The following is a 13,738-nucleotide window of genomic DNA, read 5'->3' as shown; positions in this document are numbered from 1 at the left end:
TATTCTGCCCCAGCTGGAAAGAATTCGAGGGAACCCTGTTTCCCACCCATCCCTAACACGTCATTCCAAGGGCTAGTTAAGGCTTTACAATTTGCCAGTGGCCTCTTGCCCTGGGTGAGAAGCCCAATTCCACAGCGCAACATGAGGAGCATCTGCCTCTTCTCTCTGGCTTCTCACCTGCATCTTGCTGCTCCTGGTTCCAAAAGAGCCCTAAAGCCCAGTTCCTCCCGCTCCGTGTTATGCTGTTCTCACCCCTTCCCCAGAAGTGGCTGCGTCGCCGTGATGGGCGCCTCACCTTTGCGTGGGGTTTGGGAGGAGAGAGATGTCTTGTCCCTTTTTGCCTCCTGTCTCCTAGGTGACCCGAGATGACGGAGCAGCTCTCTGGTGGGAGGAGATCCAGCAAGGGGTTTGCCAGGCCAATCAGGACACGGCGGCGGCTCGGAGAAGTAAGCGCTCGGAGGCTGACTCTGACCTGGTCCCATGTCTCTGTTTCTCCGTGCCCACGACGTGCGTGATGGGGAGAGAATCCATCGTCCAGTGATGTTGGTCTTTCTGTGCTTCCCTCTGCCTTGAACTTTTCCCGGGCTTGTGAAATACTCGCTCTCATTGGAGCTCCCGAGGTGGTGGGATGAGGGCAGACCAGGGGTCTCCATCCTTAAATCACTCGCTTTTTAATCCATCCATGATTTGCCTCAAACCTAAATGTCCTGGCCCTGCCCCTTTTCTGAGGTCCCACCCTGCTCTCTGTGATAGGTACAGAGGTGGGGGAAGGGAGGCACCCTGACATTGGCCCCTCCCTCTCTCCACCCTGCACCCTGGGAGCAGCAGGGCAGTGGAGGGAGGGGCAGTTGATGTGCCAGCCCTTGATAGCCTCCCAGCCAAACTAGTCAGGATCCCCTGTTGGAGGAGCAACCAGCAGGTCAGGAGCCACCGGTGGGTGAACCTAGACGTGGGAGCTCTGGGGGACCGACTCATAAGCCATTGCCGTGAAATGCTGTGCCAGTGGCCATCCCTCGCCCCGGTCATCCAATTGCAGTCTGACTTCAAGCAGCTGCACCCCTCTAGAACCCCTTGCTTTGTACTGTAGAAATCCCTGTTCTCCAGGGGGCACAAAGGGTTAATCTCCCTCCCCAGGCTTCCTGCAATAGGCATCCGACTCCCCAGGGGGACGGCTGTTGCAAAGGGGGAACGTGGGCTTTGGAGTTAACCGGGCCCCAGCCAGGGAGTGTGGGGATGAACGCCCCCTCTCTCTCCATAGTGGCTCTGGGCATCGCAGCCATCAACCAGGCCATAAAAGAAGGGAAGCCAGCGCAGACGGCGCGGGTGCTGCGTAACCCTGACGTCTCGCTGCACGGCGTGGTGGCAGAATGTGCCCGGGCGTACCAGGCCCAGCTCGCCGCCCTCCTGTCTGCCAAGGGACGAGCAGGTAAAAGATGACTGACTCTGACCTTGAGAACTCTGGTGGTTGGGGTGAGCCTGGCAGCATGGGGCTCGGAGCATTCTGTGTCCGTACAGCACCTAGCATGGGGGCTGGGTCAGAACTGGGGCGAGTGTACACCAATGGTTTGTCTAATTTTTTCATCCATGTGTGGAATAAATGTTATGTGCACCACTAATAGAAACACACACTGCCGGCTGTGGGTGTTTGTAGGCACTGCTGGACGGCTGCCCAGCCACTCAGCTTAGGGGGAACACTGGCGTACACTCAAAGCAAGAGCCTTCTCCCTTGCATCAGATGCATCTAATGCCCTTTCTAAAGCAGCTATCTGCCAGCTCCCCACCCATTTAGACAGGCTTGGCCTAGCCCTTCCTCTCAATCAGCCAGCTTCCAGGAGCAGCTTATAACAGACCATCTAATCTGTCTTTCTGTCCTGGCCACGTGACTGCACCATCCAGTCTCTCTGCTAGCGTGCTCTCCACCACACATTCAGATGGGTTGCTTTAAGACTGTACAGTTGATGCCGTGGTCTCTCATCTCTACGTACAGAACGTTTTGCAGTTCTTCCATCAGCGTAGGCGCTGAGCACTGCTGTCTCGAGTGCATTTGTCCTACCGGAGCTGAGGTGCCAAAGGATTTTCCCAGAGTCAGTCAGTGGTAAAGCTGAGTTGGACAAACCCCAGGCTAGGCCATCCTCTGGGTCAGCCACAACTGGCCACACTGAGTCAGCCCAGTGGTCCAGGTAGCCCAGAATCCTTTGTCCATCAGCAGCTGGTACGAGAGTGGCTGGTGACACCCCCGCCCCCAGCCTTCCCCTCCTGACAGTCAGAGCTTTAGGGTCAGCCCCATCATTCCTGCAGAGTGTGTGGAAATGTGGGGATTCTTGCTTTGGATTTTATTGTCACCGGCATGGACCAGAACCAACACTCCCTCCAGTCTTTCTCATCCCTGTGTGAATTTTTTCCATCCATGTATGGAATAACTTTTTTTTTTTTTATATGCACAGAGGCATGTGTGAATGTGCATGACCATTAGAAAAAGAGAACCTCGTTGTGGGTGCTCTGCTAATCCTCTGGACAGCACCTAAATCTCCTCTGGCTGGCTGCACAGTTCACAGGGAACACGGACCAGGATGCTGGGGACAGGGCTGTACATAAACCGTTTCATCCACTGAGCGTTGGTTTCAAAACCTGACCAGAGACCACAGAAATCCATTTTGCTGGATGGGTTCAGTGCTGTGGACACTTCTCCTCCTGTCGTGTGTGCCTAGAGATGTGTTAAAGCACCCCTTCCCCTAATCCTGTACTAACCCCTATGCCCAGGGAACCCCAGACACCACTGGGTTCAACACCAACTGAGAGATGGAAGTGAGTATTACTTCAGCCTGCAGAGCTTTGAAGGCAGCTGGGAGCAGCCCCCTGACTGTGTCCTTAATTCCACCCACCTCAGCCGCGAGGAAATCCAGGTGAGGGGGCAGTCAATGGGGCTATAATCAAAGCCCTTGTGGTTTGGAGTATCACCAGTCAGGCCTTAAGAACCAGCAGAAGAGCTGTTTCCTCCTGACCCTGCTGGATCTTGCCCCAGGCCATGAAGCATGAGGGTTTGTAGCACTTCCAAAAGCTAAGATACATCTTTATGCATTCTCCAGCTTGCAGTATCCAGTCCTTTCACTGAATCCTGTTAGCATGTGTACACTTGACTGTAACATGCTGGCCAAGTGGGGTTCTAGACCCCTCCCTTGGTTAAGAACCATGTAAGAAGTTCAGAGTCCATCCCTGCCTCTGAGTTAAGGTATCTGGTCCTTCTGCTTAAAATGGTGGTGGATTTTTAGGTTCCAATGGCCTGGGCTCAGCCCCAGCTGGGGGTGTTCCCTTCTCATTGCTGGGTGGCATATGTATGTTTGACGTATACAAGATCTTCCTGAACTGATGACCTGTGAGGGACACTTGAAAGAACTTCGGTTTGTTCAGTCTGGAAAAGGACATAAAACCTACTTACAAAGAGGAGGGAGAAAAATTGTTCTCTTTAATCTCTGATAATAGGACAAGGAGGAACGGGCTTCAATTGCAGCAAGGGAGGTTTAGGTTGGACATTAGGGAAAAGTTCCTAACTGTCCGGTTGCTAAAACACTGGAATAAATTGCCTGGGGAGGTTGTGGAATCTCCATCACTGGAGATATTTAAAAGCAGGTTAGACAGACATCTACCAGGGATGGTCTAGACAGTACTTGGTCCTCCCTTGAGGGCAGGGGACTGGACTGGATGATCTCCTAAGGTCCCTTTCAGTTCTACGATCTGTGTGCCTGTCTCTGCAGTCGACAATCACGGGAGTGACCGTGGCCCACGACCAGGACCGTCTCTGGGAATCCCACGCCGGATTCGTAGTGATGCTTCAGGCCCGCATGAGGGGCTACCTTGTCCGCCAGGAATTCCTGGCCCGCAGACATCGGCTGCGGGAGCAGTTACCGGCTGTTCTCAAAATCCAGGTGAGGGGCGCTGCCTGACTGCATGGCCGATTGACCACTGACGTGCATGGAACCCTTTACGTAGCACCAGGCCATCTGGGTGTCATATGCATCCTGACTGCCTCCCGCATTACCCCAGTCATGGAACATGTTTATTGTTAATCCTGCCTAGTACGCTAGCGTCTCGGGACCAGACCAGAACAGGGACCTTGTGCTAGGAGCTGTACAAGTGCTAACCAGTCCCTGCCTCCCAGACGCACACAGGGTTGGGGGAAGGTGAACAAAGCAATGTTGGTAGCTGAAGGCCTGTTTTCCATGGGCAGTGAGTGTCATAGGCAGGGGAAGACAAGACCTGTACAAATTGTCTCACCTGGCGCCACCCATGCTCTGCTGGGGACTGCAGCTCTGCCACCTGCTGACTTCCTGGCACTCCTGGGCCGTGCTGGGCTGGGGGCCAGAGGCACATGGGGGAGGATAGGGTAAAGGGCTGGGCAACAGGCCGGTGGGCAGGGCCTTGCGAGGTGGGTGGGGAATCTGGAGGGGATGAGGGTGCTTGCTTCCCCACCTCTGGGGTCATCCATCACCCACGATAGCTGCCCCTCTCTTTTGGGACTTGCAGCCTGGCTCTTCGGAAGCCGGTGTGTTAGCTCTGTTTCCATAGGCTCCATTGAAGACTAACCTAGGTAGGACGAGCTGTCATGTGGAGGGTGATGGGAGTGTTCCATGGCCCCTGGAGGGCAGCTTGTGCTGCTGGCAAAGGTGTGAGGATTACCTCCTCTGAGCACAGACCTGGCCCTTGCACGCTGCATGGTGGCGCCTCGGATCAGCCTGGAAACGTTTGTTGTAGTGTAGCTGATCGCGTGTGGTTTTTCTTTTGGCGGCCCCAGTCGTGCTGGCGAGGATACAGACAGCGCAGCGCTTACCAGCGAAGACTATGGTACTTGAGAGCACACACTGATGCCGTGATAAAGGTACGGGAGCCTTTTTAGCCTCCTTAATCCCATCCCCATACCGACCCCTGCTCCTCTGTGTTTTCTAGTAGCACCAACATCCAAGCTGCAGATATTTTTCCCATCTCGCTCTGGGAATCGCGGCACTCCCTGTAGATGCAGCCAGCTCTGGTGGGGAATGGAGCAGCTGTGCCACAGCAACAATAGGACTGAAAGAAATAACGTAGGTCCTTGCCACTAGTTCCAGGAGACAGAACAGATTGGATGTTGGCCCCTAGTGGTCAAAAATCTTGGTGGTATCTGTGATTAGAAAGATACCTGTGGGAACTCAGCGGCCCTCATGCCGTGTAGACGGAATAAATAGAAATGGATGAAACAGGAGACTGCCCCCCAAGGCTTCCAGGATCCAGATTGAAATGGCCAAACCCATGTCTCCTTTTCTGTTCCTGCCTCTCAGATCCAGGCATACGTGAGGATGTGGCGCGCTCGTAAAAGTTACCTGGAACGGCTGCGCTATTTCAGGAAGAACGTGAGTGGCTGAGCCGTGCATGCAAGTGCAAATATATAGCCCCAGAGGTTTTGAAATGAGCCTCTTGCAAATGGACCGAGGTTTATATCCGGACTTGAAGTGGTATGGGTCTGATATTCTCCCACCCCACCCCCACCCACCGCCACCCCCAGCTGAAGGAGAGGTACTTGAACTAGAGTGCTTGAAAATAGACTGGTCACAGCTTGAAGTGTAAACATGCCTTGAATGTCCTTAGACCTCTCCTTCCTCTGCCTGAAGGAGACACTTGATCCTGCTGGGGACAAAAGGGGTCCTTGTAAAATGAATCGGCAAAATAACTGAGTTGTATTCCAGGTTGGAACCTGGGTAAGAGGGAAGAACCTTGTGTTCTTAGTGAGGGGGACTGGAATCTGCCCCTAGGTTGCAAGGTTTCTATTTAATATACAGTGGAAATGTACAAATCTGCAGGAAAGGGACTCGTGAAGTGGGGATGTGAGTTAAGTTCCACGTTTTTGTCAGTGATCTTGAGAGCTGGATGAGAGCCATTTTAAGGAGCTGGATTTTCAGCCAGGACTCAGTGTGTTTATATTGGGGATTGCATTGGAATTGCAAGCTGTGCAACTGTGTGGTTGTGAGGTTGCTTTGTTTCTGGCCCTGCTTGCAGGCTAGGGAGTTATTGAGTAAGTGTTTGTTTGACCAGAGGAGCTGGTTTTTAAAAAACACATTGGGGTTAGTGGTGCCCAGTTGCAATAGGGAGCAGCCTGTTTTCTCTCCCTCTTTCTTGTTTTGTTTTTTTTTTTTATTGTTCCAAGAAATACAGTTGCTATGTTGCAATCTTCCAGCAAAAGGATTTAAGTTTTTAATCAAACTTTCATGTGTGCTGTGACTGTTTCACCAAGCACCCTCTCTGTAAATCAGCCCCCTTTAAGACATCTCAAGTGTTGTCACATGCAAGATCACAAATAGCTTTTGAAAGTTTGGGGTAAAGGGGCCTGGAGTAAGGAGGCTTGTTGCCCATGAGCAATGAAAGTTAAGCATTGAGTTCATTCAGTCTGTTGCCAAATGTGGCACTTCTGAAGAAAACAGCTGGTAAGACCCAGGGTAAAATTTTTCAAAAGTGTCTGTCTTAGTCAGTGTTTCTCAACCGTTTTTTTTTTTTTTTTTTTTCCCCCTCTTTTTTCTTATAAAGTACCTGCTTTTAAAAGGAAAAAAATAGTACCCCCAAACTTCTCTTGTGTACCCCTAAGGGTACATGTACCACCAGTTGAGAAATATGGTCCTTAAGCAATGAAAGGTGTTGTTGAAACAAGCACCATTCAACCTTTCCAGATGACCGTACCCTTTGCAGGAGTCAGATTTGTTTTGAGTACAACCAAGTTACACCTCACTTAAAAACCGGTGACTAAGAAAACATGCAAAACTATCCCAGCAGACTACTGAAAATTTGCTGTTTTGTTTTTTTTTTTCTGCCATCTTATTATCAAATCAATGAACTGCAGTAGAAATATTGTATTTATATTTCAGCATAAGTCATATGAAACAGGAGAAACAAGTCATTGTCTGAATGAACTTTTAGGTTGTATTGACTTCACAAATGTTTTTTCTGTAGCCTGTTTGTAAAACTAGGCACATATCTGGATGAGTTGATGTTCCCCTGGAAGATCTTGGTGTATCCCAAGGGAACACATACCCCCCCAGTGGAGAAACACTGCTCTAAGTGACCGCTCCTAAGTCCTGTTGCTTTAGTTGCTTTTCGAAGTTTTACCCAAAGCACTTTGCAAACATATAAACCCACACAAAACACCTGTGAGCCAGAAGAGGGTAAACCCATTTTACAGCTAGAGGAGAAACTGAGGCAAGGAGGGTAAATGGCTTGCCCAAAGGCATGCAGCACCACATCCAGGATTAAAACCCAACAGGACTGACTCCCTGTCCCATGTTCGGACCAATTCCTCTGGCCAGGAGTTCACTCTCTTAACAGGATCCCAGTGGATGGGCTGCCTGACATGCCAGCTAACTGGCTCACTAGTTGCATGGCTGATGTATTTCCCCTCCTCCCCCAACCACCTTCTATCTTCACACTTGCTGCGGGCTGTAGAGACTCTGTAGCAAACTTCCCTCTTTCCCCTTTGTTTGTCTTGGCAGATTAATGCTGTAATTAAAATCCAGGCTTTTGTGAGAGCTAACAAGGCCCGTGGGGATTACAGGATGTTGGGTAAGTGCTTCTCTGCCTGGTGTGGATTTTTTTTTAATACAGTTGTGGCATTAATTAATTGCAGGGATGTTGTCTTCTCATTACCATTCCTACACTTGGGGCATGGACTGAGGCCTTCTTTGCAGCTCTCTGTAATCTTGAGCTGTACACAGACCGTGCCAACTCCTTGGTGTAAGGTAGAGCAGCCCTGAGGCTGCTCTAGCAGCTTAGGCTGCTGTTCCTTAGGGGATGTCTAGCTCCATGCCAGCTGGGGAGGCCCTAGGGCAACAGGGATGCTCAGGGCCTGCTTCCTCCCACTTCTTAAAGCCCTGAACATGAATGAAAACCAAACCCTCAATAGCCTTTAGCCCTATTCAATGGAGGTTTCCCTGTGTCCTCCGCCAGTCCATGCCAAGGACCCGCCACTGAGCATTGTTCGCCGCTTCGCCCACCTGCTGGAGCAGAGCCAGCACGACTTCTGGGAGGAGTCAGAGCTGCTGAAGCTGCGGGAGGAGGTGGTGAAGAGGATCCGCTCCAACCAGCAGCTGGAGAGTGACCTCAACCTGATGGACATCAAGATTGGGCTTCTGGTGAAGAACAGGATCACGCTGCAGGTCAGGGGTCAGAGCTGTGGCAGCAGCAGGTAGTTTTAGCTGTCTCAGGGCTTCCTCCCATTCATCTGCCCTTCCTGTTCAGGGTCCAGGCTCTGGTCTGCTTACACTATCCTGATTCTGGCATTGTGCCCCTGGAATGGATGAAGTTTGGGATTCCTAAGTCCCCTAGGCTCCTTTTTAATGTGTTCACTTGTGGCTTTGGAAATCCTCCTCCAACAATGCGAGGCTCAAATCCAGGTCTGGTGCACGCAAAGCACCACACCTGCTTATGCCAGAGATGAGTTGGGCCCTTAGGGTTCTTCCTCAGCTCAGGGCAACTGCATCTATATTCCCCCTCAAGGATCTACCAAGGGCACCTGGCTCCCCAGCCGTCCACTCTTGAGCAGAGGTCTGGGTCTTTCTCCCTCCTGAGGCAGCACAACTCCTGGATTAGGCTGGGAGCTGAGTAGCCCAGGCAGTCAGAAGACATAAGCAGGCCTGCTTTGCTTTTCCCTCTCTAACTGGCCCATTTACCCAGAGGTGTAAGCGATCACCTTGCCCTTTCTAAGCCAGTACATGGATTCTTCAGGTGGAAGCTTGACTCAAAACCAGACTGAAACTGACAGGCATGCAGATAAGCTGACCAACGATTGTCCCAGCTCCAGCCAGGGCTCTCTCTGGTGGTCAGTCCTTGGATCCCCACCCAGAATCTTTCTGTGGTCACAAGTGCAGTTGCCCAAGAACGAGCCCAGCCCCCTGCAAATAAACTAAGGCTTTCCTGCTCTTCCTGCAAAGCACTTGGGGTCCCCTCACCCAGGACAGACGGTCCCATCCGTTGGCTGGAGCCAAAAGCAGCTCCCAAGTGTGCTTAAGCCCTGGAGTTTTCTTTGGTTCTCCTCCAGTGGGCGGCAACTCTCGGGAGCTCTTAGAACCTGCGGGACTTTGCCTGGTCACACCCTCCCCGTAGCTCCTGCAGGGCTGTGGTTCCCCTCCCACAAGGACAGCAGCAGCAGCAGTTGCCGTGGGCCCCATGGCAAGGTGGGAGGGGATCCCAGCTCTGCACCCCGGAAGAGGCAGAGCCATGAGTGGAAGGGGCAGGGCCAAGGGAGCGCTGCTGGGACCACGGTGCTGCCTCTATCCCCAGCTCCCTCGCAGCGGGAGCAGCACTGCTGAGGCAGTTGAAAAGGCCCCAGAGCCAAAGCAGCAGCTGTGGTGGCCAGAGCTCCAGCTGCCTTTGAAATATTGGGAACGGAGGCAACTGCTTCGTCATCCCCTGCCGGTGGGCCTGCCTATTGAAATGTCATACAACCCCAGCCCTGCAGTGGTACCTAAGACGTAATGCAGTGAACTTTGTTCACGTTATTGGTACATACGTTGCAGGGCTTAATCCAGAAGCCACAGAAGTTAGCAGGAATCTTGCCCCTGATTTCAGGGGGCTTCAGAGCAGGTCCCTGGTGCATCAGGTTGACTCATAAAAGACATGTATCTATTTTTATTTTGTGCTGCTTTTCATCCACATGTCTAGACCAGAAGTCATCGCCATCACTGTTTTTACAAGTAGGGAAACTGAGTCATGGTGAGCAGTCACTTGCCCAAAGTCATGCAGCAAGTCAGTGGCAGAGCTGGGAAAAGACCCAAGCAATGTTCCTTCTAAATTTTTCCATCCATGGGCAGAATAAATTTTATGTGCACTGAGGCATGTGTGGATGTGCACCACCAATAAAAACACAGGCTGCTGGCTGAGGGCGCTCTGCTAATCAGCTGGGCGGCACCTGAATCTCTCCTGGGCAGCTCCCCAAGTGCACAGCTCACAGGTGTCCTGACTCCTGGACCAGTGCGATGCCCTGAGTCACGCAGCCTCCCATTGAGCTCAGCCCCACGTAGCTGATGTAAAGAAGGATGATGCGGGGGACAGGGAGCCTCCCAACGGCCAGTGGAGCTAGATGGATTTAGCTGTGCATGTGGTGCTGGTGGGGAGTGGTTTTATGGGAGGATAAACTTCCCCTGGCTGCATACCTGGCAAAGCTCTGTGAATCCCAAGGCCCAAAGATGAGGAATTTTCCTAGAGGATTTAGGAACCCCATTTTCATCACACCTCCAATGAGATGTGTGCTCCCAAGTCACTCAGTCCCAGCTACTTCATTTGGGTCAGGAGTGCCTAAATCATCCAGGCACTCCTGCTGACTGCACCCTGGCCCTCCCGCCTGCCCCACGACAGGAGGTGGTTTCCCACTGCAAGAAGCTGACGAAGAAAAACAAGGAGCAACTGTCGAACCTGATGGCCCTCGACACGCAGAAGGGGATCAAGTCGCTCAGCAAGGAGAAGCGCCAGAAGCTGGAGGCCTACCAACATCTCTTCTACCTGCTGCAGGTGTGCTGGCGGCTGCTGTGTGGGAGGCCATTGGTTGTAGGGGGTAAGAGGCTGCAACCCCCCCCCATATCCCCCCAGGGCTGTCCTTGGGCACGGGTGGAATACCTGGGTACCGCTGCACAGCTGTGTGTGTTTTATGCTTGAGGATAGCCCTGACCATCTCTGGCTCCCCTCCAGCCCCTCTCACCTGTCCACTGCAGGGCTTCTGCTTGTCCTCTCTCCCACGTGCTCCTCTTGGCCAGCAGCCAGTTAGTGAAGGCTCTCTGTGCCAGAGAGGTGCCACCAACCTCTGCAGCTCTGCTCCAGCCCCAGGGAAGCCCCTGGCAAAAGCTGCATGGGGGTAGGGGCAGGGACGCACCAAACTGGGGTGGGCAGGGTAGAGGAGAGAAGCTGCAGGCTGCCTGCAGAAGTTGTGCCTGCAAATGAGTCTTCTCTGCTCACCATAGTGCCCCATAGCTTGTAAGACTGGCCCTGCAACCCACCCCTCTGGTCACATGCCCCCTGCCTCGGTTTCCTCGGCTCCCTGAAAGGACTGCATGTAAGCCCCGAGTCTGAGCACAGCCCTGTCTTCAGGTCCCGGGGTTACCCACAGGTCCAGGTTCAATCCTGGGCCCTTCCTGAAGCTGATTCTGTGGCGTTGGTTGCTGCTAATGCCTCCCCTGGACTGGCTCCCTCCTTCAAAGGAAGTACCGCCTCCGAGCTGCTACCACATAGTGCTTTGTCACCTGCCCCAGCCAGGCACAGAGTTGTGTGCTGGCTCCCCAGGGAGCTGAGAGCCACTCCTTGTGAGCAGTGTTGAATTTATTACCATAGCACCTCATGGTCATAACTGACCATGGCCCTGTTGTGCTAGGCCCACATGTGAACACAGCAAGTCCCTGTCCCAAAGAGCTTCCTCTAACCCCGTGGTTTTCAACTGGTGTGCAATGAGTCCTGATCCTAGCTGGTGCAGGGCTTGTCAATTTCCACTCCCAGTGGCTCTGCAGAGTCACCCAGGGGGAGGTGGGGAATTGGCAACCCCAAAGTTCTCTCCCCACAGCCCCCGTGGTGGGTCTTTGCAGAGCTGCTGCAAGGGGAAATGCCGGTCCTGCAGGAGCCCATTCATGCCAGGAGGCAGCTGAAAAGCTTCTTTCTGGCCCCAATAGCTCGTGGGATGCCCACCCCCACTGTAGCTAGGAGAGAAGGAAGGCAGGAGTCTGCTGGGAGTTAGGATGTGGTTTAAATGCCATATCCCAGCTCCAGAGGGCTGGCAGGGAGGCATCTGAGCAATCAATTAGCTGAAAAAAAAGTGGGTGTGCTACGCAGTTGTTTTGTTGAAGTGTGGTGTGTTACTGAAAAGGTTGGGAATCCTTGATCTAACCAAGCAAGACAAAGATGGCAGAGTATAGAGAAGGGAGTGACTTGCCCAAGGTCACTCATAGATCAGTGGCAGAGCAGTGAATAGATCCCAGCTCTCCTGACTCCCTGTCCAGGGCTGTACTCACCAGCCCCCGCTGCCTTTACAAGCCCCACAATAGTGCTCCTCTTTAACACGCCTCCTTTGCCCACAGACCCATCCTGTGTATCTGGCTAAGCTGATTTTCCAGATGCCCCAGAACAAATCTACTAAGTTCCTGGAATCAGTGGTTTTCACACTCTACAATTATGCCTCCAACCCCAGAGAGGCCTACCTGCTGCTTCAGCTCTTCAAGACCGCCCTGCGGGAGGAGATCAGGTAAGAGCTACAAACACATACCATCAACCCAGGGAAGCCGAGGCTGGACCGGCACTGATCCCAGGGCTGTCTGAAGGATTCGTATGTCACTTCTTCCCTGCAGTCCAATGAAACAGTCTCAGCTGGATGCCTAGTTTGGATTAGAGCCCCTGCTTCCAGGGGCTTTAATACCTAGTACTATATCTATAGAATTATTTCAGAATAAACTATTCCAGAATAGTTTTGGGAAACAGTCCCAATTCCCTATCTATGCAGCTCCATTCCATTCTGTCTGCTTTGGAAGAGGCGTTGTTCCTCGTGGAATGAGGTTTACTGAATTCGATATCGGCTGTCTGCTAGCTGAAGTTATTTCGAAATGGCGGCTGCGGCGTAGAGATGCTGGCCAAGTTATTTTGGAAGAGCGGCTCTTATTCCGAAATAAGTTTGCTGCGTGGACACACACCCCTATTGACAGCTTGTGGAGACCCTCCCCTTAAGGGATGGCTTGACTGCAGCTGGGTGGGCAATTAAAAGCCAACTCAGGCTACTGGCGCTGCAATTATACCCCTTGGCCATCAACAGGGACGAAGCTGCAGCAGCACAGCTGTAGGAGCCGTCCTGAGAGCTCAGGGTGTGCTTGCATAGCTATTCGCTGCTGCTGCTGTTTCGCTGCTCTTGCTGCTCCAGTTAGCTGTGTCTAGGTGTGCTGCAGTAGCAGCTCTGGTTACAGTGCACCCAGGCCCTTAGTATCTGACCCCCCTCCCAGCCTGCCCCACGTCTAGGAGGGGCCTGGAGATTCTGCCTGTAGGAGATGCCAGGCCAGCAGCAGCCCCTTGGACTAGTCAGGGTAGTCCCTCAGGGTGCAGGGCTTGGGGCACCTCTCTGCCACAGGCTCCACCACTTCTTCAAGCTCTGGCCCTGCTGTGCTACGCCCCCTAGCCAAAGGTCCCTCCCCTAAACAACGACAGCTGGGGATTATCAGGTGAGCCTGACGGTTGCTGCCACCCTGTGCCAGGTTGCCAGGGATTGCTCCAGGGGTCCCCCAAAGTGCAGGGTCTGAGGCGCTGCCCTGAACCATCCTAAGGACAGGACAGCTCTGGGACTAGCCTATACATGAGGAGGTAGGCGGTGGTACTAGAAGGCAGGCTTGACAGATCCCCAGGGGACAGCAACTGCAGTGTTTGTCAAGCATGGCTCTATGTTCACTAACTGCAAACCCAACCAGCCTGCATCGTCGGGCCCAGGTCAGAATTTCTTCCTTTCTAACGCACCCCTGCCCCCGTCCAGGTCCAAAGTTGACCAGCCCCGTGATATCCTAACTGGGAACCCCACGGTGATCAGGCTGGTGGTGAGCTTTTACCGGAATGCCCGTGGGCAGAACGCCTTGCGCCAGATCCTGGGCGAGCCTGTGCAGGAAATCCTGCAGGACAAAACCCTCAGCATCCGCACCAACCCCGTGGACATCTACAAGGCTTGGATCAATCAGCTGGAGTCCCAGAGCGGACAGAAAAGGTCAGACCCGGCCCG

At 52.9% G+C, this 13,738-nt stretch overlaps 1 protein-coding gene across 1 annotated transcript in view; it reads left to right on the top strand.

The window, feature by feature from the left end:
* Nucleotides 1-13,738, top strand: part of IQGAP3 (IQ motif containing GTPase activating protein 3) — a 41,067-nt gene that overhangs the window by 16,024 nt on the left and 11,305 nt on the right. Inside the window, exons 16-26 of the mRNA XM_074980598.1 lie at nucleotides 356-446; nucleotides 1,259-1,426; nucleotides 2,761-2,903; nucleotides 3,753-3,923; nucleotides 4,790-4,873; nucleotides 5,310-5,381; nucleotides 7,506-7,575; nucleotides 7,960-8,168; nucleotides 10,366-10,518; nucleotides 12,069-12,232; nucleotides 13,499-13,723. Of these exons, the coding sequence (XP_074836699.1) occupies nucleotides 356-446; nucleotides 1,259-1,426; nucleotides 2,761-2,903; nucleotides 3,753-3,923; nucleotides 4,790-4,873; nucleotides 5,310-5,381; nucleotides 7,506-7,575; nucleotides 7,960-8,168; nucleotides 10,366-10,518; nucleotides 12,069-12,232; nucleotides 13,499-13,723 (1,550 nt within the window). The remainder of the gene's footprint in view (nucleotides 1-355; nucleotides 447-1,258; nucleotides 1,427-2,760; nucleotides 2,904-3,752; nucleotides 3,924-4,789; nucleotides 4,874-5,309; nucleotides 5,382-7,505; nucleotides 7,576-7,959; nucleotides 8,169-10,365; nucleotides 10,519-12,068; nucleotides 12,233-13,498; nucleotides 13,724-13,738) is intronic.

The sequence above is a fragment of the Carettochelys insculpta genome, chromosome 30, assembly GCF_033958435.1.
Source record: "Carettochelys insculpta isolate YL-2023 chromosome 30, ASM3395843v1, whole genome shotgun sequence".
NCBI classification, from domain to species: Eukaryota; Metazoa; Chordata; order Testudines; family Carettochelyidae; genus Carettochelys; species Carettochelys insculpta.
This window is presented reverse-complemented; position numbering and strand designations above follow the sequence as displayed.